We start from the raw sequence: 26,157 nt of genomic DNA, 5'->3' as shown, positions 1-26,157 counted from the left end.
ACATGGAGAGGGACTGGTGTTTGTGTGTGAGCACTTAAAGACAGCCACATTAGCTTGTGTAAAATCAGCGACATAATGCCCTCTGCCATTAGAGGCCCCTTTGAATAGATGCCACTGATTTTTACAAATCCCATGGATTAGCTTGAATAAAAATTATTTGTTTTATAAAAATAGATACAGTTTTTTCTTTTATTTGAAGCAAATTGAGTCATCATAATTTGTTTAAAACCAATGAAAGGATAATCTGAATTTAATAGTATGTTATAAAGTGAATTATGTACAAAATAAGAATTCTTATTACTGATTGCATAGCATTTAGGCATATAGTCATGTAACCTATTTTTTTTTTAATACTTTTAGTCACAATAGGCCACTAAATAGGCTCTCCAGCTTCATTTCTTGCCAGTATTCGAAATACTAGTGTCCATCTTTAACTCTCGAGGGAAAACACTGGCTCTGACAATGATGTCTGTAGTACAGGCATACCTTGGAGATATTGTGGGTTCGGTGCTGGGCTACCACAATAAAGTGAATATCACCAAAAGTGAGTCACATGAATTTTTTGGTTTCCCAGTGCATATAAAAGTCATGTTTACTCTGTACATAGTCTATTAAGTGTGCAGTAGCATTATGTCTTAAAAGAAAATACCTTAGTGAAGCACTTTATTGCTAAAAAATGCTAACTGTCATCTGCGCCCTCAGTGAGTCGTAATCTTTTTTTTTTTTAACGTCTTTATTGGAGTATCATTTCCTTACAATGGTGTGTTAGTTTCTGCTTTATAACAAAGTGAATCAGCTATACATATATATATATATATCCCCATATCTCCTCCCTCTTGCATCTCCCTCCCACCCTCCCTATCCCACCCCTCTAGGTGGTCACAAAGCACCGAGCTGATCTCCCTGTGCTATGTGGATGCTTCCCACTAGCTATCTGTTTTACATTTGGTAGTGTATATATGTCCATGCCACTCTCTCACTTCGTCCCAGCTTACCCTTCCCCCTCCCTGTGTCCTCAAGTCCATTCTCTATGTCTGCATCTTTATTCCTTTCCTGCCCCAACGTTCTTCAGAACCTTTTTTTTTTTTTAAATCCTGAGTGAACAGTGGAAAGGACACTGGCCTGGAGGGCAGGGTACCCAGGTTCTAACTGGGTCCTCTGTGACCTTGAACATATCACTTTTCTTTAACTGATGTCTTTCCAGCTGTGAAGTGAGTGTTCTTGCTCATTAAACCAAAACACAAAACCCCTCTTCTCTTTGAGTCTTATTTTCTTCATCTGTAAAACAATGCGGGGTTGTGGTGAAAATTAAGGGAGATAATTATGTCAGGGGTCTAGTTCAATATCTAGCACATAGAGCATGCTCAGCAAATGAAGCATCCTTCCCCAGGTTCTGATTAACTCTGATATATTTCTTTTTCAGCTGTTCTGGAAAACTAGAAAAGTTTTCTTTTTGGTCACTCACCACTGGTCCCATGGCTGCCATGCAGATGGATCCTGAGCTTGCCAAGCACCTCTTCTTTGAAGGGGCCACTGTGGTCATCCTGAATATGCCCAAGGGGACAGAGTTTGGCATTGACTACAACTCCTGGGAGGTGGGGCCCAAGTTCCGGGGTGTGAAGATGATCCCTCCAGGCATCCACTTCCTCCACTACAGCTCTGTGGACAAGGCCAATCCCAGGGAGGTGGGCCCCCGTATGGGCTTCTTCCTTAGCCTACAGCAGCGGGGGCTGAAGGTCCTGCGCTGGGATGCAGTCCAGGAAGAGGTAGACCTGTCCCCAGCCCCAGAGGCTGTGGTGGAGGCCATGAGGGCCAACCTCCAGGAGCTGGACCAGTTCCTGGGACCTTACCCATATGCCACACTCAAGAAGTGGATCTCACTAACCAACTTCATCAGCGAGGCCACAGTGGAGAAGCTCCAGCCCGAGAGTCGGCAGATCTGTGCCTTCTCAGAGGTGCTGCCTGTGCTCTCCATGAAGTACACCAAGGACCGGGTGGAGCAGAATCTACCCCGCTGCGGCACTGAGTGCAAAAGCTACCAGGAAGGCCTGGCCCGGCTGCCCGAGATGAAGCCCAGAGCCGGCACAGAGATCCGCTTCTCCGAGCTGCCCACACAGATGTTCCCGGCAGGTGCCACACCGGCCGAGATAACCAGGCACAGCATGGACCTGAGCTATGCTCTGGAGACCGTGCTCAGCAAGCAGTTCCCCCAAAGTCCCCAGGACGTGCTAGGTGAGGAGGAACAAGGCTTTGAGAGTGGGCCAGGGGAGGTGTATATAGTAGGAGGGCTTGAGAACAAGGAGTACATCTTGGGTTATCTAGTCCAGTGGTTCCTAAACCTGGCTAGGAGGCAGTCTTGCCCAGAATGCTTGTTAAAGATACAGATCCCCAGGTCTTACCCCTGGGGGCTGATTCAAGAGATCTGGATTGGGGCCCCAGCAATTTATCTCTCTGTCTACCTAACAGACAAGAACTGTAGGTGAACCTGATGCAGACAGTCCTGTGTTTGCATACTGATGTTGTGGCCCAGCCTCCCTGCCACCGCATCTTACAGATTGAGGTCCGTAGAGGGAAAGGATTTGGCTGCTAAGTGGTGTAGTCGAAGTGAGACCAAAGCCTAGGGCTCCTGGTTCCCAGGCCCAGCCGTGTTCCTGGGGTCCTCCCACCTCCCCCCTCAGTTTGCTCCTGACTCTCTCAAGGCTTCATCCAGAACAGTGATTTTCTTTTTCTTTTTTTTTTTTTAAAGGTCCAACTCTTTTTCTTTAATTTTTTAAAATTTTATTTTAAAAAAATTTTGGCTGCATCGGGTCTTAGTTGTGGCACATGGAATCTTTCATTGTGGTGTGTGGCTTCTCTCTAGCTGTGGCACGCAGGCTGCAGAGTGTGCGGGCTCAGTAGTTGTGGTGCACGGGCTCTCCTCTAGTTGTGGGGCACGGGCTCCAGAGCACGTGGGCTAAGTAGTTGTGGCACATGGGCTCAGTTGCCCCATGGCATGTAGGATCTTAGTTCCCCAACCAGGGATCGAACCCACATGCCCTGCATTGGAAGGCGGATTCTTAACCACTGGACCACCAGGGAAGTCCCAGTGATTTTCTTTTAATTGTCATAGTTTTTATTGTTGTTTTCCCCCCCTTATTACAAAAAAAAAATAACATATATTCATCCTAGAAGAAAAACAAAAATAAAATTCCAAATCCCACCACCTAGAAATAACCATTGTTTTATACTTTGTTGTACTTATTTTCCATCTTTTTTTTTTTTTTTTTTTCCTTGCGTTATCCATCTTTTAGGTATATATTTATATGTATTTCTCAGTTTAATATATTTTTATGTTTCCTTTTACTCTTTTTATTCAATTATATGTGTTTTTGTATATATAATATTTTTACAAAAACAAAACTACAGTATATTATTCTGTAATTTGCTTTAATATAAACATTTTTCCATGTCACTGAAATGGTCACTTCTCTTTAGTGGCTACTTATGTTCCATAGTAATTGAACCAACCCCTGTTGATAGATCTTTAAGATGTTCCTATTTTCCCTATTATAAGTGGTGTCTAATGAATATCCTTGTGTGCCCTTCTGCATACATTTCGGGGTGAAATTGTTGGATCAGAGTGTGGATGTTGCCAGGAGAAGGTCATGCATCCTTGCCAGCTGGTAAGGCTGTTGCCCATCACCTTTGACATGGCATTTGATATGGCAGTTTAGCAAAGGTCTCTTCCAACTGGATAGTTGAAAAATGACATCTTGTTTCAATTTATATTTCTTCGACTACTAGTGACAGCAAACATTTGTCACATCTTTAATAGTTGTTAATATTTTTTCTTGTATAAGTTGTCCAATATTTACATACTTTTCTATTGGAAGATCAGTGAGAATTTTGAATATAGGGCCTTTTACATAATAGGCTTAGCTGATAAAAAGGGACATTTTATGGGGTGTATCTATTTTCATTTAATAAGTAACACTTGAAATTCTGGCTTAAAAATAAACAAAAAAATGAACAGAAATCCTGTTTTCTACCTCTTAAACATTTCAGTTCTTCAAAGTAATCTTGTGAAAAGGTCTGTTTCAGGGATTACTGTATCTTCATGACAGCCCTTTGAAATTATTTCTGATCTCATAATTTAATTTTAGACTGAGCCAGAAATGTATGAATTTAAACAAATGCCCTAAATTCAGAGAATAAGCTCATATTTTCACAAACTCACCAGGTAAAGCCAACTGAAGAAGCAAATCATTAACCTCTAGAAAAGGTTAAATTTTCTAACCTATAGAAAGTTTAACTATATTTTGAAAATATTGATCAAATGTTCAAAGTATCTAGACTAGGTAGCTATCCACACAAATCAAACTTGGTTCCACAAGCCTAGGAACAGAGAACTAGTTTTTCCAGGTCTCCAGAGGTGACAGATCAGACACCATGCATTTAAAGAGGTACTTAGTGTTGAGTACATCTGTTCTTTTTATGGCCCACACGTAGATATACCACAGAAGCCCTCCTTAAATTTGAAGCCAGAGAGAGCGTCTCTGATCAGCAGCAGTTTATCTTGGCAACTAGAGACCCAGCTGCTTGCCCAAGGGCAATGGCTTCTGGATTGCCAGGTCTCTGTTTGAGACAGGGACCTGGTGGGAATGTGGGAATAATCACTAAGATTTCTTGAGTGATACTTTGTGCCAGGCATTATGCTAAATGCTTTATATATACTATATTGATTCATTTAATCTTCACTACAGCCCTCAAATAAGGAAATTGAAGCATAAACAGATTAAGTAACGTGCCCAAAGTCACACAGCTGCGAAGTGGTGGAGCTGAGATTTGAACCTATGCATTTTGGCTCCAGAGCCCATGCTCTTAACCACGGGCTGCTCATAGAGATCAAATCACAGAGCCCTGTGATTAAACAAAGAAAAATAATGTGGCTGGCAGGCTAACCCTGGAACAACTACTCATGAATTTTCTTGTTCAGGGAGGCTCTAGGACTGTTCCCACCCAACAGAAATCTGTTTTAGGGCTTCCCTGGTGGCGTAGTGGTTAAGAATCTGCCTGCCAATGCAGGGGACATGGGTTCAAGCCCTGGTCCGGGAAGATCCCACATGCCACAGAGCAACTAAGCCCGCAAGCCACAACTACTGAAGCCACACTACTGAAGCCTGTGCGCCTAGAGCTGGTGCTCTGCAACAGGAGAAGCCACCACAATGAGAAGCCCACACACCGCAACTAGAGAAAAGCCCACGCACAGCAACGAAGACCCAACGCAGCCCAAAATAAATGAATAAAATAAATAAATTTAAAAAAGAAACCTGTTTTATCTTTCCATTGTTCAGTTGCTAAGCATTAGATGTGTGACCTTGGGCAATTTTCTTGACCTCATCTATGAAATGAGGCAAATACCACCTTCCCTGATCACCTTGCCGAGTTGGGCTGAGGATTATGTGGTGTAATGCAGCATTTCCCTGACCCTGAAGCAGACCGTGTGCATCAGAATCACCCGGGAAGCTTGTTAGAGCTACAAATACTGAGGCCCCATCATCTGTCCTCAACCAGGATCTCTGGTGGTGAGGCTTGGGCAGCTTTATTTTTAACAAGTTCTCTTAGTATTTCAGATGGGCAGCCAGTTTGGGGATCCACTTGGCATAATATCCATGGACACATTTTGTAAACTTGTTAAATGCTAGGCAAATACTATGTGTGCCTCTTCTCTTGCAGTCGGATATCACAGAAATCCAAAACCAGTTTGGTTTCTCACGGCTTGAGTTTATAGCAGTTCAGCAAACTTTTATTGAGCAGCTGCTAGGTGCAAAACCCTGTGCCGAGCTCTGGAAGAGTGGCAAGGATAGAAAGCCACTTATTGCTGAGGCCCAGTGGAACTGACGGCTTAGTAGTGTCAGCCAGTACTCCTGTCCCTCAGGATCATTTCTCCTCTCTGCACCTTTCAGGTGAGCTCCAGTTTGCCTTTGTATGCTTCCTGCTGGGGAACGTGTACGAGGCATTCGAGCACTGGAAGCAGCTCCTGAACCTTCTGTGCCGGTCAGAAGAGGCCATGGTGAAGCACCACACCCTTTACGTCAACCTCATCTCCATCCTGTACCACCAGCTTGGTGAGATCCCTGCCGACTTCTTTGTGGACATTGTCTCCCAGGACAACTTCCTCACCAGCACCTTACAGGTGAGCAGGCTTTTGGCTGACACCCAAGTGGGTCATAATTAAGGCCAGGGTGTGTGAAAGTACGCTTGGAGGCTTACCTTTTTGTTTTTTGCTGTTCTTTCCTGAGCCAAATTGTCTTCATTTCAGTTTCCTAATAGTAGGCTGTTCCCTGGTTCTCTCTCTCCTACTTGATTATAAGCTCCTTAATTCCAGAGACCCTCTCTGTGTACCACCTTCTCCCTGCCTCGCCCCCCAAGGTGCCTAGCACTGGGGTACTTGGAATTTGAGTCAGCCTCACCCCTTGAGCAACTCGGCTCAAAACAGTTTTTATTTCTGCCTCCCTGTAGCTGTAAGTTGCTGCAAACCAGTAGGATGGAGTTTTGAAGCTAGTTATTCCCAGGGAAACATCTGCAGCTCCTTAGATCTCATTTAGGCATTAAAGTAACTTTGATTTCCTGTTCAAACAAAATGTGCCAGTTTCTTCAGAGATTCTCTGACAGAAAAAGTGAAATTTGCTTTTAACTCAGCAATTAAATTTTCATTATGAGTGATAATTAGGGAAGAAGCTTCAAACAATTTACAATCTTCATCCTGTGCTATTTCCTCCCTTTGCAAACAGATTAGCTTCCTTTATGTTCTTGGGACAGCCTCTGTCACTCACATTGTGTAACTTTCTCAAGTATAGAAGAGGCAGAAGCTGCAGGCTGTCAGTTTCCATACTTTCTGTTTCATGACTTTTTTCTCACTGTGTGTGAGACCCCCACAGGCCTGCTCCTTAAAAGGTGGCTGTTCACTAACCTCCCACTCCCACCCATGGTAAGGGAAGGAATGAACAGTCATTAAATGCCTGTTGGCATTTAATAGGCACCATGCTTATCTCTTTGTATGGGTTCCCTCATTTAATCGCTCTGGAGCACGTAAGACAGGGAGGATTATTCCCATTTTACAAATGAGAACACTGAGACTCAAAAAGATTAAATCATTAATATAAGGTCACACAGCTGGTAGGTGGCAGAGTCAGGATTTGTACCCAGGCCTGAGTCTTGGTTTAAGGCCTATGCTTATGCCCCTACATACCGAATACAGTGTAGATCCCCCCCCACCGAAAAGAGTCTTGATTGGCATTAGTGGACATACTATCAGGGGCCTGTTTCTCAGAGGTACAGAATACTTTTCTAAAACCAGCATACTGTTGGAGGAGTCCCTGTGATCAGGCAGCTGACATAAACCTCTGAAGTTGAAGGACTTGTGTGGACCATGGGGATGAGTCAGTCAGGCTGGTGGTTTGAGCCTGGTGTATTCCACTTGATGAGAGTTATAAAACTGCCCTTTTATTGGTCCTTGATATCACAGAGAAATTAAATCCCTTTAGCCTTCCTCTGCAGGGGACATCGCCCCAGTTACTGGGTCATGGGTTGCAGAGCAGTAGGAGGCAGCAGCCTGCTAACGGGCCTCTGGCAGTGGGAATATGTGCTGCCCTTGTGATATGCCCTAGTGCTGTCGTGTAAACATAGGAGGGCCACAGTGTGTCTTTGGCTGTCCAACCATTGTCAGCATGACCAGCAGCTGAGCTCTCATTGCTGAGGCTTTGTTGCCAGCAATGATTTACAAAGCAGAAAGGGCCCAGCTGGATTGCTCGATGTCCAGGTAGGGTGTGCAAAACTGATGATTAGAAGAATTTTGTCTTTGGACTTTTCACCAAGAAAATTTGATGTCATTATTTGGAAAAATCCAGGACATGTGCCTTAAAAAATATATATCAATACCTGTTTTTTGGTTTTGTTTTTTTAAAGCACATTCTTTGCATTCAAAGACCTTATTCTTTTTTTGTTTTTTTAAAATTTATTTATTTATTTTTGCTGTGTTGGGTCTTGGTTTCTGTGCGAGGGCTTTCTCTAGTTGTGGCAAGTGCGGGCTACTCTTCATCGTGGTGTGCGGGCCTCTCACTATCGTGGCCTCTCTTGTTGGGGAGCACAGGCTCCAGATGTGCAGGCTTAGTACTTGTGGCTCACGGGCTTAGTTGCTCCGCGGCATGTGGGATCCTCCCAGACCAGGGCTCGGACCCATGTCCCCTGCATTAGCAGGCAGATTCTCAACCACTGCGCCACCAGGGAAGCCCCCTCAACACCTGTTTTTTAAGCATCCTTTCTTTATATACAAAGTTCTTCTCAGAGTGTTGAGGAATATGTATATGAGTTAGCCTGTTTCTTAGAGGTACAGAGCACTTTTTTAAAAACAGCATACTGTTGGAAGAGTCCATGTGATCAGGCAGCTGACATAAAACTCTGAAAGTTGAAGGACTTGTGCAGAAGCATCTCTTCATTGATTTAGCAGGCGTTTGCTGAGCACCTGTTGTATACAAGGCCCTGTTCTAGGATGGGAAATGTAGCTCTGGGCAAGACAGACAGAGTCCCTGACTTGGAGTTTAGATTTTGGTGGGAAAGTAAACAAATGAATTAACCAGATAACTCAGGTAGCCCTAAGTGTTTTAGAAGGCAGTACCATTTTCCTAACCTGGGCCTTTTGGTCTCATCTAGACTGCATCAGAGTTTATCAACTTCCATGTTTACCCCCATCAGTCCATCTGTCTCCTACACTGCCACCAAAATGCACCTCTGATTCTATTTCTCTGTGGTCCTCGTTGCCTAAAAAGTTAAAAGCCCAAACCTAGGTCATAATACCCATTCTGATCGGGCTCCTAATCTGTTCTCCAGCTTTTCCTTCCTTTCCCTATTTTCCACCGTCAACTCCAGCAGCAGTGGTCTCCTTGCAAGTTGCCAGGCATGCCATGCTGTTCCATGCCTTCCTCTTTTTTTTTTTAATTGTAAAAAATACGTAACATGAGATTTACCCTCTTAATTTTTTAAGTGTACAGTACAGTACTGTTAACTATAAGCAGAGAGGATCTCTAGAACTTTTTCATCTGGCACGACTGAAACTTCATACCCATGTTTCATGTCTTCTTAACTGAACCTGATTTTCCCTCCGCCTGCTATGTACTTGTTCATCCTACAGGATGCCCTCTAGGTATCCCTCTCTGTGGTGCCAAACCTGATATCTCCCTCCTTTCCATACTATTAGCCTTATTTGTACTTGTCACTATTATATTGCATAGGCTGTGCTTGCTGAAATGTATATATTGTCTGCCTGACTTCCCCACTGAGCCATGGGCTTTTACCAGAAGCCTATTTTTTGTTCGTCTGGTTATATTCAACACCTACTTGAGGCCTAGCACTGATCTCACTTTGTGTTATTGGGTGTTTTTAGTGCATAATTCCTGTGGCAGTGTGAACAGATGACCCTGCTATGACAGATGTAAACAGTGAAGTCTGGTCAAAGGGCATTAGGAGCACCAGAGAGGGGTTGGTTGGTTCATTCAGGCTGGGGTTGAGATTTGAGGAGACAGAGGGTCAGGAATGGCGTTTTTGTGAAGGGGGGCATTTGATCATGAGCTTGAAGGATGACACAGATTTCAATGGGCAGAATGCAGAAAGGGTATTTCAAAACTTTTCTCTTTTTTGATGGCAAGTTACACTGATGCCATCTTGGCAGTGAGATCCTGTCACCCTACACACAGGCACTCGCTCCGGGTGTTTGTGAGTGAATGAATCAGCCCATAAAAGCCTTCCTTAGCCAGCCACCTGCTCTCCCCGCAGGTCATCAAGTAAGTGGAACTGGCTTTCTTACTTGGGAGTTTAAATGGCTGCTACACATGGAGAGGGACTGGTGTTTGTGTGTGAGCACTTAAAGACAGCCACATTAGCTTGTGTAAAATCAGCGACATAATGCCCTCTGCCATTAGAGGCCCCTTTGAATAGATGCCACTGATTTTTACAAATCCCATGGATTAGCTTGAATAAAAATTATTTGTTTTATAAAAATAGATACAGTTTTTTCTTTTATTTGAAGCAAATTGAGTCATCATAATTTGTTTAAAACCAATGAAAGGATAATCTGAATTTAATAGTATGTTATAAAGTGAATTATGTACAAAATAAGAATTCTTATTACTGATTGCATAGCATTTAGGCATATAGTCATGTAACCTATTTTTTTTTTAATACTTTTAGTCACAATAGGCCACTAAATAGGCTCTCCAGCTTCATTTCTTGCCAGTATTCGAAATACTAGTGTCCATCTTTAACTCTCGAGGGAAAACACTGGCTCTGACAATGATGTCTGTAGTACAGGCATACCTTGGAGATATTGTGGGTTCGGTGCTGGGCTACCACAATAAAGTGAATATCACCAAAAGTGAGTCACATGAATTTTTTGGTTTCCCAGTGCATATAAAAGTCATGTTTACTCTGTACATAGTCTATTAAGTGTGCAGTAGCATTATGTCTTAAAAGAAAATACCTTAGTGAAGCACTTTATTGCTAAAAAATGCTAACTGTCATCTGCGCCCTCAGTGAGTCGTAATCTTTTTTTTTTTTAACGTCTTTATTGGAGTATCATTTCCTTACAATGGTGTGTTAGTTTCTGCTTTATAACAAAGTGAATCAGCTATACATATATATATATATATCCCCATATCTCCTCCCTCTTGCATCTCCCTCCCACCCTCCCTATCCCACCCCTCTAGGTGGTCACAAAGCACCGAGCTGATCTCCCTGTGCTATGTGGATGCTTCCCACTAGCTATCTGTTTTACATTTGGTAGTGTATATATGTCCATGCCACTCTCTCACTTCGTCCCAGCTTACCCTTCCCCCTCCCTGTGTCCTCAAGTCCATTCTCTATGTCTGCATCTTTATTCCTTTCCTGCCCCAACGTTCTTCAGAACCTTTTTTTTTTTTTTAGATTCCATATATATGTGTTAGCATACGGTATTTGCTTTTCTCTTTCTGACTTACTTTACTCTGTATGACAGACTCTAGGTCCATCCACCTCACTACAAATAACTCAATTTCGTTCCTTTTTATGGCTGAGTAGTATTCCATTGTGTATATGTGCCACATCTTCTTTATACATTCATCTGCGGATGGACACTTAGGTTGCTTCCATCTCCTGGCTATTGTAAATAGAGCTGCAATGAACATTGTGGTACATGACTCTTTGGATTTATGGTTTTCTCAGGGTATATACCCAGTAGTGGGATTTAGTTTTTTAAGGAACCTCCATACTGTTCTCCATAGTGGCTGTATCAATTTACATTCCCACCAACAGTGCAAGAGGGTTCCCTTTTCTCCACACCCTATCCAGCATTTATTGTTTGTAGATTTTTTGATGATGGCCATTCTGACTGGTGTGATGTGATACCTCACTGTAGTTTTGATTTGCATTTCTCTAATGATTAGTGATGTTGAGCATCCTTTCATTTGTTTGTTGGCAATCTGTATATCTTCTTTGGAGAAATGTCTATTTAGGTCTTCTGCCCATTTTTGGATTGGGTTGTTTGTTTTTTTGATATTGAGCTGCATGAGCTGCTTGTAAATTTTGGAGATTAATCCTTTGTCAGATGCTTCAGTTGCAAATATTTTCTCCCATTCTGAGGGTTGTCTTTTCATCTTGTTTATGTTTTCCTTTGCTGTGCAAAAGCTTTTAAGTTTCATTAGGTCCCATTTGTTTATTTTTGTTTTTATTTCCATTTCTCTACAAGGTGGGTCAAAAAGGATTTTGCTGTTATTTATGTCATAGATTGTTCTGCCTATGTTTTCCTCTAAGAGTTTGATAGTGTCTGGTTTTACATTTAGGTCTTTAATCCAGTTTGAGTTTATTTTTGTGTATGGTGTTAGGGAGTGTTCTAATTTCATTCTTTTTTTTTTTTAGAAATGGCTTTTATTTATTTATTTATTTTGGCTGTGTTGGGTCTTTGTTTCTGTGCGAGGGCTTTCTCTAGTTGCAGGGAGCGGGGGCCACTCTTCATCATGATGCGCGGGCCTCTCACTATCGTGGCCTCTCTTGTTGCGGAGCACAGGCTCCAGACGTGCAGGCTCAATAGTTGTGGCTCATGGGCTTAGTTGCTCCGCAGCATGTGGGATCTTCCCGGACCAGGGCTCAAACCTGTGTCCCCTGCATTGGCAGGCAGACTCTCAACCCCTGCGCCATCAGGGAAGCCCTCTAATTTCATTCTTTTACATGTAGCTGTCCAGTTTTCCCAGCGCCACTTATTGAAGAGGCTGTCTTTTTTCCCAGCACCACTTATTGAAGAGGCTGTCCTTTCTCCACTGTATATTCCTGCCACCTTTATCAAAGATAAGGTGACCATATGTGCATGGGTTTATCTCTGGGCTTTCTATCCTATTCCATTGATCTGTATTTCTGTTTTTGTGCCAGTACCATACTGTCTTGATTACTGTAGCTTTGTAGTATCCTCTGAAGTCCGGGAGCCTGGTTCCTCCAGCTCTGTTTTTCTTTCTCAAGATTGCTTTGGCTGTTCGGGGTCTTTTGTGTTTCCATACAAATTGTGAAATTTTTTGTTCTAGTTCTGTGAAAAATGCCACTGGTAGTTTGATAGGGATTGCATTGAATCTTTGGGTAGTATAGTCATTTTCACAATGTTGATTCTTCCAATCCAAGAGCATGGTATATCTCTCCATCTGTTTGTATCATCTTTAATTTCTTTCATCAATGTCTTATAGTTTTCTGCATACAGGTCTTTTGTCTCCTTAGGTAGGTTTATTCCTAGGTATAGTCGTAATCTTTTTGGTTTGAAGTATTTTGAGAATTACCAGAATATGACACAGGCACAAAGTGAGCAAATGCTGTTGGGAAAATGGTGCTGATAGACTTGCTCAATGCAGGGTTGCCACAGACCTTCATTTTGTAAAAAATGCAATACCAGAGAAGTGCAATAAAACAGCATATGCCTGTGTTTTCGTCATAACACCAGCTCTGATAAATTTCACCTGCCTACTCCTGCACCTCCTGCCATCAACTATCACTTCTGCACTCTTACTGTGCATTATTTCATTTAGCCCTCACAACAATGCTGGAAGTTAAGTATATAATCCCATTTTACAGGTGAGAAGACAGGACAGGGAGGTCACATAATTTTGCCTGAGTTTGTCAGAGCTAGTGGATGGCAAGGCTGAACTTTGATTCTAAAGCCCACTGTGGTGGGCTCCCATATATGATTAGAGCCCCAGGTGAAACATCGCAAATTCTTTAAACTGACCTCAGAAAACATAATTCTGCTGCTTTTCGCCTTCTTGGTAATTGTTGGGAAGTGATAGTCTTGCTTTTAACACCACTTTCTTCTTCTGCAAGTGGAAATAAAATGTACTACCTCTGGCTAGTTTCATTCTAAGTTGAATCATCATGTGGGAATTGAAAAAATTAGGAAATTTCATCTTTTTGGTCTAGCCACAAAATAGGGTAAGCAGTGACTCAGCTATCTACCGTGGTATTTTGAATTTCTCAAGGTGACCTGACTGAGCTCAATTTATTTAACTGGGGTTTAAAAGAAAGCTTTCACATTTCTGACTAAAGTACAATTTTACAATGTATAGACTTAATGGTAAAAGTATTAATACCTTTTTTTTTAATTTGAAGAAAAATACCCAGTGGGTGTGCTTTTAGTTCTAAAATGCAGATGTTTGTGAAATGTTATTATCCTTTTTCAAAAGTATTTTTAAAATATCCAGGATTAATATTCCCATATTAAGAGGATTCATTTCTCAATGATTTTAAAAAGTTTACTTGTTTCACTTAAGTAAATAAAATAACCAGATCATTACTAAATTTATGTAAGAAGGCATACAATTAATCTAAAAACAAGAGAATCAAAGTAAATTGTTGTTTGGAAACCAGATACTGTCTAAACATCTCCTCTGAATTGTGAATTTTTAAAATAACAAGTTTGTAAACTATAGGGACAAAAATAGATCAATGGATGCCAGGGGCTAGGGTCAAGGGGAGGATTTGATCCGTAAGGGGCAGTGTGAGGGAATATTTTTGGAGTGATGGAACGGTTCAGTATCCTGATTGTGATGGTATATGGGCCTTTAAATTCATAGACTGGATTCCAAAAGAAAAAGCTATAAACAGATACCTATCTTGATTACATCATATAGTGGTTGCATGGGTTGTATACATTTTGTATACATTTATCAAAACGAATTGAACACTTAAAATGGATGAATTTAATTGTATGTAAATTACGCCTCAATAAAGTTGGTTTTTTAAAACAGACAACCTAGGCTGTGACCTGGGTCCTGGAGGCCTGAGGAAGGGACAGTTCCAGAAGCACCTGGTCTCCAAGCCCCTTGGTTCCCCATAGGACATGGCTGAAAATATCAAGGATATATTACGTCTGTGTCAAGACAAAAAGAAGGTCTTGGTAGGGAAGAAGGATTTCGCTTTGCCTTCTGGGACTGGATCTTGCTTGACATTTATCACTTGCTCAGCATTTATCACCATCCTTATCTGTACAATGGGAATAGTAATTTCCTATCCTACCTCCCAGTTTGTAGTAAAGATTAGACTGACAAGTTCTTTAAAAAGGACATAGCGGGGCCTCCCTGGTGGCGCAGTGGTTGAGAGTCCGCCTGCCGATGCAGGGGATACGGGTTCGTGCCCCGGTACGGGAGGATCCCACATGCCGTGGAGCGGCTGGGCCCGTGAGCCATGGGCGCTGAGCTTGCGCGTCCGACAACGAGAAAGGCCACGACAGTGAGAGGCCCACATATCGCAAAAAAAAAAAAAAAAAAAAAAAAAAAAAGGACATAGCGCTTTTCAAATTAGAAGCCTTATTTTTCAGACTGAAGGCTTCAGTTATACCTGCCTCTAGTTGATGTTACCCCCATGGCGATGTTGGAGAGGTGGGTGGGAAGGATGAATGACGAGTATGCACCCAGCCTGTTCCAGTCTCTCACTGCTGGCCATCCCTACATCTCATTCATATCCATTCAATGAGTATCCTGTGGGCCCCAACTCTATGCCAGGCCCTGGGCGATCTGCTGTGTGGGTCACATTGATAATTAGGAAGTGACCCCTACTCTGAAGGGGCACAGATCACTGTGATGCAAGTAGAGTGTGAGAAGTGCCATAAGGGATGCTCAGGCACAGTACTGGGGGAACAGAGGTTGGAGCAGTTCCTTTCAGCTTGGGCTTTTATAAGAGAACTGTCACAAGGAGATGGCTTGTGAGCCCGTGGCATTCAGGGGCCTGGTAAATAAGCCACGTCCTCCCCAGGACGAGTCCCTTATTCTGTCCAGCACCATCATGTAATTATCGAGCAATCATTTGGTACAGGCACTGTGCAAAAGGGACCCAGAAATAGATTTTCATAGAACCTATGATCTTCTTCATTCTTTTGTTCATTAAACATCCAATGGGTCCTTTTTATATGGCAGACTCTGTGCCAGGGGAGTGGGATGCACGTAGGAAAAGGAGTCTCTGCTTTGGGGTTGCTCCTTGTCTCTTGGGAGAGCTCAATGGTAAATGGACGGTTACTGACTGAGAGTGAGGCTATGTCCCAGGTAACCCTGGGCACCGGGGGAGCACAGAGGAGCACCTGTTCCATCTTTGGTCTGGGAAGACATCCCAAAGGAGGTGGCATCTGAACTGAGCTTGGGTCACTAGTAGAAATTAGTAGGTGAAGGAGGAGAAAGCAGGGGTGGAGAAGGGTGTTATAAGCAGAGGGAAAAGCCTGTGTGAGTAGAGGCACAGAAGAGGCAACGGAGCATGTTTGGGCAGCTGCTCAATGTGGCAGGAGAGGAAGGGCTGTGTAGAGAGTAGTACAATTTACCATGTAAGGAGGGAGAACAGGAAGAGGCTTTTGCTAATTCAGCCAGCAGGCCCCCACCCCCAGGACCTCTGGGGGCAGACCCATGGGTGCACAGGGCCTCCAGCGCTAATGCTGTTTGAAACAAGGCTTCTCTGCTTCCCATACTAGGCCCCTCCCCAGGGTTCAGCCAGCCTCACGTTCAGTGCTCCAGAGCAAGCTCCATTAGCTGCCTATGGACAGGCCACCGGCTTCCCCACTGCCCTCTCACCACTGAGCTCACACAGCCCCTCTAATTAGTTATTGATCTGGTATTTTGTTGTAGCTGTGCTTCCTGCTCCTGTATTTAGTCGATTCCCAAGTAATGAAACCAAATTCTGTAACCCCCCACCTTCTGCTTCTGAACTCCCCTCCCCATCACTTCAGTCCCTGCTACCACCCCAACAAAGTGTCTCCAAACAAAGACCACTGACCATGAGCCTCACTCCTGCTAACAGAAAGATAGTGGAGAGGCGGTTAGGAGGGGGGTTGTCCCTGGAAGCAGCTGCAGAGTACACCTGTTACCTTTGTCAGGTCAAGGCCCCTGGAGCCCAGATTCCTTCCATGGTGGTCTGCGGGCCAGCTGTGACACGAAGGTGATGTGGATCAGATTGCTGCTTTCACCCTCATGCCACTGTGTCTTGCAGGGAGCCGATGGGTAGTCTGGGAAAAACTGCTCCTTCCTTTCTGGTAATTTTGACCCAGCCATTTAACTCCCCTCAGCCTCCATTTCCATAAAATAGGCATCCTAGTGTGTCTTCCCAGGGCCTTGTGAGGATCCATTGGACTCCTCTATGAAACTTCTTTGAGAACAATAAAATAGTATGAGAAGGAGTAATGGGTTTGCTGTCATTCTTAGAGAAGCGGTTGAGATCCAGGACAATCTGGAATGGAGTTTCAGACGTAGGGAAAATTACTCTGTTTGCCCCTGCCCATGTTTATATTAGATGAAACTGAATTTAAAAGAACATCAAAACAAGGGATTAATATCCAGAATATATAAAGAAATTTGATGACTTAACAACACAAATAAAAAAACCTGATCAAAAAAGGGCTTCCCTGGTGGTGCAGTGGTTGAGAGTCCTCCTGCCGATGCAGGGGACGCGGGTTCGTGCCCTGGTTCGGGAAGATCCCACATGCCACGGAGCGGCTGGGCCCGTGAGCCATGGTCGCTGAGCCTGCGCGTCCGGAGCCTGCGCTCCGCAACAGGAGAAGCCACAACAGTGAGAGGCCCGCGTACCGCAAAAAAAAAAAAAAAAAAAAAAAAAAAAAGGAGGCAAAGGACTTGAATAGACTTTTCTCCAAGGAAGATATACACATGGCCAATAAATACGTGAAAAGATATTCAGCATCACTAATCCTTAGGGAAATGCAAATCAAAACCACAATGAGACACCACACCCATTTGGGTAGCTATTGTAAACAAACAAACAAACAAAAACAAAATAACAGATACTGAAGAGATTGTAGAGAAATTGGAACCCTTGTTCATTACTGATGGGAATGTAAAATGACACAGCCACTGTGGAAAACAGTATGGTGGTTCCTCAAAACATTAAACAGAATTACCTTATGATCCAGAAACTCCACTTCTGGATATATACCCCAAAGAATTGAAAGCAATGACTCTGTAAGAGATACTTTCATATCCATGTTCATAGCAGCATTATTTATAATAGCCAAAGGGTAGAAACAACCCAAATGGCCATTGACAGATGAGTGGGGAAAAAATGTGGTATCTACATACAGTGGCATATCATTCAGCCTTAGAAAGGAAGGAAATTCTGGCACTTACTACATGAGTGAACCTTGAGGACATTATGTTAAGTGAAATAAGTCAGGCACAAAAGGACAAATATTGTATGATTCCACTTATATGAGGTACCTAGAGTAGTCACATTCATAGAAAGTAGAATGGTGGTTACCAGGGGCTGGAAGCGGGGAATGGGGAGTTAATGGGTGTCGTTTCAGCTGGGCAAGATGAAAAAGTTCTGGAGATGGTTGGTGGTGATGGTTGTGTAATAATGTAAATATACTTAATGCCACTGGACTAAACTCTTAACATAGTAAATATTATGTGTATTTAGTACAGTCTTTTAAATTATAATTTTTTTAATGTTTAAAATGGTAGATTTTGTGTTATGTATATATTACCACAATTTAAAAAAACCAAAGCTTTTAAGGGGAATAGAAACCTCAGATTGGCAGCCTGGGGCCCACTTAGATTAGAGCAGCAGTTCACCTTCACTGGGTTAGGGCCTGGGATTTTATGGGATCCAGGGGCTTATAAGCATCCCCATGCCTTTCTTAGTACCAGCTGGTGTAGCTACTGCCTCTTTTTCTAAGCTACTGTCCAGGTGCCCAGTAGATCTCCCCGGAGATCAGGGCCAGGGTGATGGCCCCGCTGGCCTTACTCTCAGTGGGGCATCTCTGCCCAAGATAGTAATTTTCCATCTGGTCCTGCCCGAGCTTCTCATCTGGGCTTGGACCTTCTTTCTTGGTTTGGGGGGAGCACAGTAGGTGTCCTGAGCCTGTGCCAGCAGCGGCTGATCCACCCACCCCGGAGAGCTGAACACCACGAGGAAATTTCCACAGCTTTCTCAGCCCCTCTGTGTCCTCAGGAGTGACTTATCCTCTGTTCTCTGTAGGTTTTCTTTTCATCCGCCTGCAGCGTTGCCGTGGATGCCACCCTGAGGCAGAAAGCTGAAAAGTTCCAAGCTCACCTAACCAAGAAGTTTCAGTGGGACTTTGAGGCGGAGCCTGAGGACTGCGCCCCCGTGGTGGTGGTTCTTCCCGAGGGCGTGGGGACTGGCTAACTGGAAAAGCTCTCAGCCAGAGGAGGCCCCTTCCCCACGGCTGTGGTCCTGGCTCCTCCATTCACCTGTCCTACTGGGACTTACTGGGGCAGCAGCCCTGCCAGGTTCTACAAAGATGGAGCCAGAATTCCCTTCTTCACAATAAATAAGTTCCTTCAGTGCCAGAGAGGCTGTACCCCATCTAGAAGGCACGTTCGTGGGTTCCCTGTCAGCCTGCCCTCGGTGCTATAACCTAACTGAATTCCAGATGAGCTCTTGGGAGAGACCTGCCTCAGCAGCAGCCTGCTTCCTGCCAGAAGAGAAGAAGTTGAGCCAAAGGCGCAGGAGAACCGATTGTTTATTCCGTAGAATGGTTAGAAACCCTGGGCTGCCCAGGAGTCGGAGATGTCAGTTGGTGACTTTTTAAAAGTTAATCAGAGGGTAATCGGGAGATGAGCCAGGATTTCTGCCTGCCCCTTGTTGGATGGGAATATGTCACAGAAAACATGGGTGTGTGACCACCCTGGAGCCCCAGGTTGGGGAGGGCATAACAGAAGACAGTTGGGTTGAATCTGACGAGCTTTTGCTTCAAGTCCCTTTCTCCTGTCCAGAGGTCCCAGTGGATAATCTTTCAAGATCATTGCAGCCCCTGACCTCAGAGGCGTTGCTAGTGCCACACCCCTCCAATCTGCTCCGTTCCGAGGCCTCAGACCCAGAAGTGGGCCTTGGTGACCCTTTGTATGGCCCCATTCCTCACCAGAGCCAGCACGAGTGTTTCTGATGACCTGGAGATTCAACGACAAAGAGAAAGGTTCTTGCTTTGTACAGGCTTCTTTGGCCCTGTTGAAGTTCTGTGCCTTTATTCAGAGCTCCAGAGATGACCTGGCCAGCCTGGGTCCGCCCCCCGTCCTGCTGTGGGGCTGTCAGCCACAGGAGTGATGGTGCTCCGGTTTCCTGGGAGTCCTGAGGGCCCGCGCATCATACACACAGGCCCTGCCACCCTGACCTCAAACTGTTGTACTGTGATCAGAGTCCCTGTGCTTCTCTCTCCCAAGGCTGCGGCTCACACTAGGTTTCTGAATAAGAATCCCCTCCGGTTAAGACTTTCGGTTCCACTTGTCTCCTTGGAGTTGTTTTTACAAGAGCATAACATACATTAAAGTCTTGGAGTTGAGACTAAATCCCCTTGTGTGAGTCTCATAGTTCATCTGCCCAGTTCCCACCACAGCCAGGCACTGTCCTTAGACGCACATGTCCTCCCTACCGGGCACCAGGAGACCCTGCCCAACCTCTGCAGGCTCTGGAGGAGGCAAGTGACCAGCGATGTCTCCTGTCACCAGCGGGGCTTCTGAGATGGGCGCACCTGCAGGAACGATTGAGGCCCTGTATCTATATAGCAACCCGAAGGTTCACCTTGTGTGAATTTGCTATTCTTTTTCTCCCCAAAGCCCAATCATCAGAACTACTGGGGAGCTTGTTAAAATTGCAGATTCCAAAGGAATAAAGCCCTGATCCATGCCACAGCATAGACAAACCTTGAAAACACTGTGCAGATTGAAAGAAGTTGGACGCAAAGACCACATGTTGTACGATTCCATTCTTATGAATTGCCCAGAGTCGACAAATCCTTAGAGACAGAGGGATTAGTGGTTACCAAGGGATGGGAGAGTGGGGAAGGGGGAGTGACTGCTAATGGGTACTGGGTTTCTTTTTGGGGTGATGACAAGGTTCTGGAAGTAGGTAGTGGTGGTGGTTGCCCAACCTTATGAGTATCGTAAAAACCCATACAAGTGTATGCTTTAAAATGGTGAATTTTATTGTGTGTAAATTATATCTCAATAATAATTTTTAAAAGTTCAGACTCCCAAGTCCCACCCTACAGGAACTCGGAGGCAGTGAATCTGGATGCAGCCTGGGTTCTGAAGCACACTCAGTTTTGAGTTACTACCTAGAAGTAACAGCATTGCAATTTAGTACCTAGAGCTCCACTGGGACAATTTGTCTCCCACTGGCCTTGACAGTGAAAAAGGGCTTCCCTGGTGGTGCAGTGGTTGGAAGTCCGCCTGTCGGTGCAGGGGACATGGGTTCGAGCCCTGGTCCGGGAGGATCCCACATGCTGCAGAGCAGTTAAGCCTGTGTGCCACAACTGCTGAGGCCTGCGCGCCTGGAGTCCGTGCTCTGCAGTGGGAGAGGCCACTGCAGTGAGAGGCCTGCTCACCACGGCGGGGAGTGGCCCCCGCTTGCTGCAGCTGGAGAAAGCCCGTGCGCAGCAGTGAAGACCCAACGCAGCCAAAAATAAATAAATAAATAAATAAATAAATAAATAAATAAATAAATAAATTTATATATATATAAAAAAAAGAAAAGTCATTGAAGTGTTCAATTTAAGGAGCAACTTGTTAAAAAAAAAAAAAAAAACTTCCAGCACCTGGAAGTTGGATCGTGTGACCTGTTCTCTAAGCTTGTTGGTCTTATGTCTACACAGACACATACACCCCCCAACCGCGCCCACTCACACAAATGGGTTAAGGAAAAGCAGCTACAATGTATAAGTGCTCTGTTCTGTTAGTTCACTTAATCCTCACAACAGTATGTGGTAAGTGCTATTATTATCCCCATTTTACTGATAGGAAAATGGGCTTAGAGAGCTTCCATCATTTTGCTAGGGTCCCACAGCTTGTAAGGATTGAGCTCAAGAGTCAGACCAAGCCCATTGGTGTCCAGGGTCCGCACTCAGTACTGCATTCACTGCTGTGATTTACTCCTTCCCTATCCTTGCATGTCCAGGACAGCCTTGCTTTCTTCCTGCTTCCCCAGATCTAGCCTTGGCCCTGTTGACAGCCAGCTGTGTGACCGTGGGCAAGCCACTTACGTTCTCTGGGCTTCAGTGTATTTTTGTATAAAGTAAGAGAGTTTGCTTGGACTGAAGATTTCTAGTAAAGATACTCCAGGCTCCTTCAGGCTCCCTCCCCTTAAAAATGGAACCTTGTGTTTTAAATGTTTTCAAAGGGAAACTACATTTACATGAGGTAATATGGCTGGGCTGACAAAAAACAAACAAACAATAGGTCCCTTGTTGGGAGCTAGAGTGACATCGATGCTGTGTCTTCTGCTTCTCCCAGCTGGCAGTCCTCTGTGTCTTTGATGAATAAAAAATGTGAAAACAAATTAATTATTACTTAATACTTGCAGTATTTTTGGAAAGCAGAAACCTTGAAAACTGAGAACCAGTGGCGTTGCTGATCTCTTAAGTTCCCTTCCAGTTCTAACACATCTAAAAGTGAAGCTATTGGCAGGAGCTGGCCTGATTTTAAAATCCCCTCAAATGCAGGCCTCCTGGGGTCTGGCTCTTGTTTGCGGGGCTGCTTTATCCTATTAACAGAATCAGCAGAGGTAGCGACTTTCCAACCCCTTCTGCTGTCCCCGTGACAAACCCTTGCTGCTCAGAGCCCCGGTCCGTCTAATTTCTTACCACTTGAGCAGTGGAGGAGTTCCCGCCGCTGATTGCCTCTTACCATCGGTAATTATTTTCCCAACGTCATCCCTTTATAAATATTATTTAATATTCTCAGGGTGCTCTGACATGTTGGTTTCTCCAACTAATCAGACTTTGGCTTGACCAAGATGCCATCCCCTGCTGAAACGGGGGCTGGCAATGCAGAGGATGCCGTGGCAAAGCCATCGCTGAGTCACGTCCGCCAGACTTAAAGCAGGACAGAGTTGGGCAGCTCACCTGAGCCACCTGCTAATACTGGGGGCCGCGTGGTCCTGTGATTCTGCAGAACCACCCCCACTGACCACGGCACTGCCTCACCTTGGAGTTCACCACATCTGGCCCAGGCAGGCTTTGTTGTCAGTAGGCCCTTCTGGACCCTTCGTCCTCAGCATCCAACGTCTGTCTCCGAGGTGGTTCATTCTCCCCACAAACCCTGGGCTCCTGCTGTGGACTGGCCTCCCTGCTGAGATGGGGTTGAGAGCCAAGGTAACGTCAGCTGCTCCCTGCTGGGGGGCGGGGGAGGAGTGTGTCCAGCCCTCCCCCACCTGCTAGGCCTTCTGTCCTGTGTCCTCAGTCTGGTGCTCACCTGTGTAGACTCAACAGATTTCTCTGGAAAACAGGGATCCTCAGGGTTCTCAGGCTGTCAGTTAAAATGCTCGGTGGGAGGAAGGTGGGAGAAGTCGGCGGCTTCCCAGTCCAATGTCAGACGCCTGTTCGGAAAGGAACTCCACAGGGGTCTCTTCCTTGGATCTCTGTCTTCTTCCCTCCCCCCAATTTCTCCATTTTCCCTCTGTCCGCCTCCAGACGTTCTTACCTGGCTCAAGTCTGGACTCTACACCGCTAAGGGGATGCCAACAGATGGAGTTTCATCTTGAGGAGGGGGAGCCATCCCATGAGAAGCAGAGAAAAATGTGGGACCTACACCAAAGAGCAGAGAGGTTGGGAGAGCTGTCTTGAAGGAGGAGGTCTCTGCATCCTTTAGAAGGGAGAGCTGGGACCCGTGGAAGAAACTGCAGGGGGCAGAGCTTGGCTTCATTCCTTCTCTACCCAACTAATACTTTCTGAGCTCCTGCCCCTGGGAGCTTACATTCCAGTGGGGCGAGGGACAGGCAATAAGTGTAATAAATAGACTGAAGAGTACGTTAGTTGTGAGAAATGCTCTGGAAAAAAATAGAGCAAGATAAGGGAAGTTGGGAGTCCCGGCAGGGTAAGGGGACATGTTGCAATTTAAATGGGGTGACACTTGAGCAAGGATTTGAAGGGGGTGAGCAAGGGAGCCATGTGGTTAGCTGGCGGAAGTGTTCCAGGCAAAATGAACAGTGAGTGCAAAGGCCCTGGGGCAGGAGCATGTCTGATGTGTTGGAGGAGCACCAGGGGGTCAGCATGGTGTGAGTGGAGTGATCAAGAAGAGAATGGAAGGAGAGAACATCTCGGAGGGTACAGAGCAATCAGATTGTCCAGGGCTTAGGGACTGTTGTAAGAATGTTGCATTTTAGTCAGTGAAATGGGATCCATTAGAGGGTTTTAAGCAGAAGAGTGGCGTGGTCTGAGTTTTGTTTTAACAGGATCACCAGCTGTCCTGTTGGACATAGACTGCAGGGGGCTGGGTAGAAGCAGGGAGACCAGTAAGAAGGCTAGTGCAGTGGAGGTGAGGGACGACGCTGACTCAATCAGAGTGATATCAGGTATGCACGCTGGGGCGATTCGTGACTCAGGTCAGGGATGGACTGGATGTCTTCCAAGGGCCCTTCTAGCCTGATAACCTCGCCTCTGAAGTCTCAGAATCTGGGCAGAATACTGACTCGTTGGGTCCTCCCACCCCCACCCTACAAGTCCCCTGTCTACTGTGCCATCAGGGATCTGCCAGCCCTGCCTGTTCCCAGATGTCCATGGTACCTTAGGGCAGGCGAGGCAATGGTGAAGGGCTGGGGAGGAGCTCACAGGAGTTCTGGGCTGTCGGGGTGGAGGCAGGGGACTCGACGGCTCTGTTGAGAAGCCATAAATGAGGGCCGCGACAGGCTCTGGTCATACCGCCAGCACCTGTGCGGCTGTTCTTGCTGCCAGCGAGTGCTGAGGAGGGTCACACTTGCTGTTCGGGGGTTCTCGTGACTCACAGAGTTGAGGGCTGTTGGTACTACTTTGTCTTGGTCAAGAAGCGTTCACGCACCCATTTCCACCAGGGAATGTCCATGGACTTCGAGGTGACGAACATGAGCCGGCATGGAGCGGGGAGGTGCTCCCTCTTCTCTGCTGGGAACGTGCTGGATCCTTTATTCACCTTATTCAGGCAGCGCCGTAGGTCTTCAAGGAAGGTCTTATCATTCCTCATCGTACAGACAAGGAAACAAGGCTCAGAGAGGTGAGGCACAGGCTCACGAGTCTCAGAGCCAGAATCCCAGCCTGTCTGAGTCCAACACAGCCCTGCCACCACACAGCTCTCCTTAATAAGAACGGTTACATAATCTGTGATAATTACCAGTGGATCCAAGGCTGCCAGCCTGATAACTGACAGTGTCAGCCACTTGCAAGGGTGGTGGGCAGGCCCCACTGGCCTCTTGGTTCATGACAGCTTGCTAATGTTTCCACCCAGACTCTTAGTGTATGGATCTGGCCTTGGGTATAATGGGCCGACTGGCTCAGGCGAGGTGGCACCTGGGTGTGGTAGGAGGGGGAGCCGCATCTGGTCCAGAAGGAGTCTGCTTCTAGACTCTTTGTGGACCACTGGGGACCCTGAGGGGCTGCTCTGTCTGGGGCACGCCTGAGTAGAGGCCTCTCCCACCCTGTCCTGCCAGAGTTGCTATTGAATTTGCAAAAGGTCTTTGCTTTACTGCCAGATGTGAGGCATCTGACACGCTGATTTAATGCCCAGACATCCTCCGTGGATCAATAAGCTGTTTTGCTCCGAGTCTAGGAGCCCAAAGGTAGAGAACAGGATGTAGGGCATTGAGGGGATGTCTCTTCTTCTCGATTTTTGAATGAGGAAGGCTACACCATTGTTCATTTCCCTTTTGGAAATTGTCTATTTATGTCCTCTGCCCATTTTTCTTTTGGATCTTTTTTTTTTAATATACATTTGTCTTATATCTTAATATTAGAAATATTTCCCCCAATTTGCCTTTTAATTTTATGATGTTTTGAAATGTATACTTTTACTTTTTTATGTCAAATATGCCAAGCTTGTTCTTTTTGATTTGATCTTTTTCCCACTGCTTTAATGCTTAAAAGTCTATTCCCGTATCAAGATGAAATTTATACTAACCTATATTTTGTTCTAATACTTCTCAGTGTTACGGTTTTTTATTGTATTTTGCCAGAGTCAAAACCATGTTTCCTCGGCCCCACTTAATCCATCCCCACTACTACCTTTCACTCCTCACATCTGTTCTCGATTTTTCCTCTCCAGATTTTAAGTCCTAACTACTGCCTCATGCCTCTGTCCTTTTCCTTTCCTTTTTTTTTTTTTTTTTTAAAGAAGATAGAATTTAGTAGAGGGAAGGGTTGCTTCCAGAACAGCAGGCTGACTTCCTAGTAGTCTGGGAGAGTCGAGCCTGAACATGTGCTATAGATCAACTTTTATAGCCAGAAAACAAAAGAATGGTCTGAGGTGAAAATTTTGTTTACTGATTGGTCGAGGCACATATACCTTCCTTCTATAGGGTGGGAGTGGGACAGGGCATATGCCTTTCCTTATTTGGGACAGGTCCCGTTGCCCAGGTGGGCATCTCCCAGGTGGGCTCAGGAATTTCGTAACCATCGCAACATGATGGGGAGGGCGATTAAGCGTCCGGTAGGGAGTGTAATGCTGAAACTTTTTCAGGCAGGTTTTCTTTGTCCTTGGAGTACCATTGTCCTTGGAGCACCACATTCCCCCCTGTATTTATAGGGCCAATTCCTTGGCCCTGTTGTATACCCTGCTCATATCTACCTAACTGCCTAATTCCCTCTCAAGCATTCGGGAACCCCTTTTGTGAGAAGGGACAACGAACTCTCTGGCTGCTTCCTGC

The 26,157-nt window shown here is 45.2% G+C and overlaps 1 protein-coding gene across 1 annotated transcript; it reads left to right on the top strand.

Moving 5' to 3' along the window:
• The first annotated feature begins 1,428 nt into the window (after nt 1-1,428).
• AAR2 (AAR2 splicing factor) lies at nt 1,429-19,834 on the top strand. Its single transcript, XM_007447750.1, has 3 exons — nt 1,429-2,232; nt 5,946-6,175; nt 18,511-19,834. Exons 1-3 carry the CDS (start codon nt 1,476-1,478, stop codon nt 18,676-18,678), a joined length of 1,155 nt encoding a protein of 384 aa, XP_007447812.1. The 5' UTR covers nt 1,429-1,475; the 3' UTR covers nt 18,679-19,834.
• The last annotated feature ends 6,323 nt before the right edge of the window (nt 19,835-26,157 follow it).

The sequence above is a fragment of the Lipotes vexillifer genome, unplaced genomic scaffold, assembly GCF_000442215.2.
Source record: "Lipotes vexillifer unplaced genomic scaffold, Lipotes_vexillifer_v1.1 scaffold397, whole genome shotgun sequence".
Lineage (NCBI taxonomy): Eukaryota > Metazoa > Chordata > Mammalia > Artiodactyla > Lipotidae > Lipotes > Lipotes vexillifer.
This window is presented reverse-complemented; position numbering and strand designations above follow the sequence as displayed.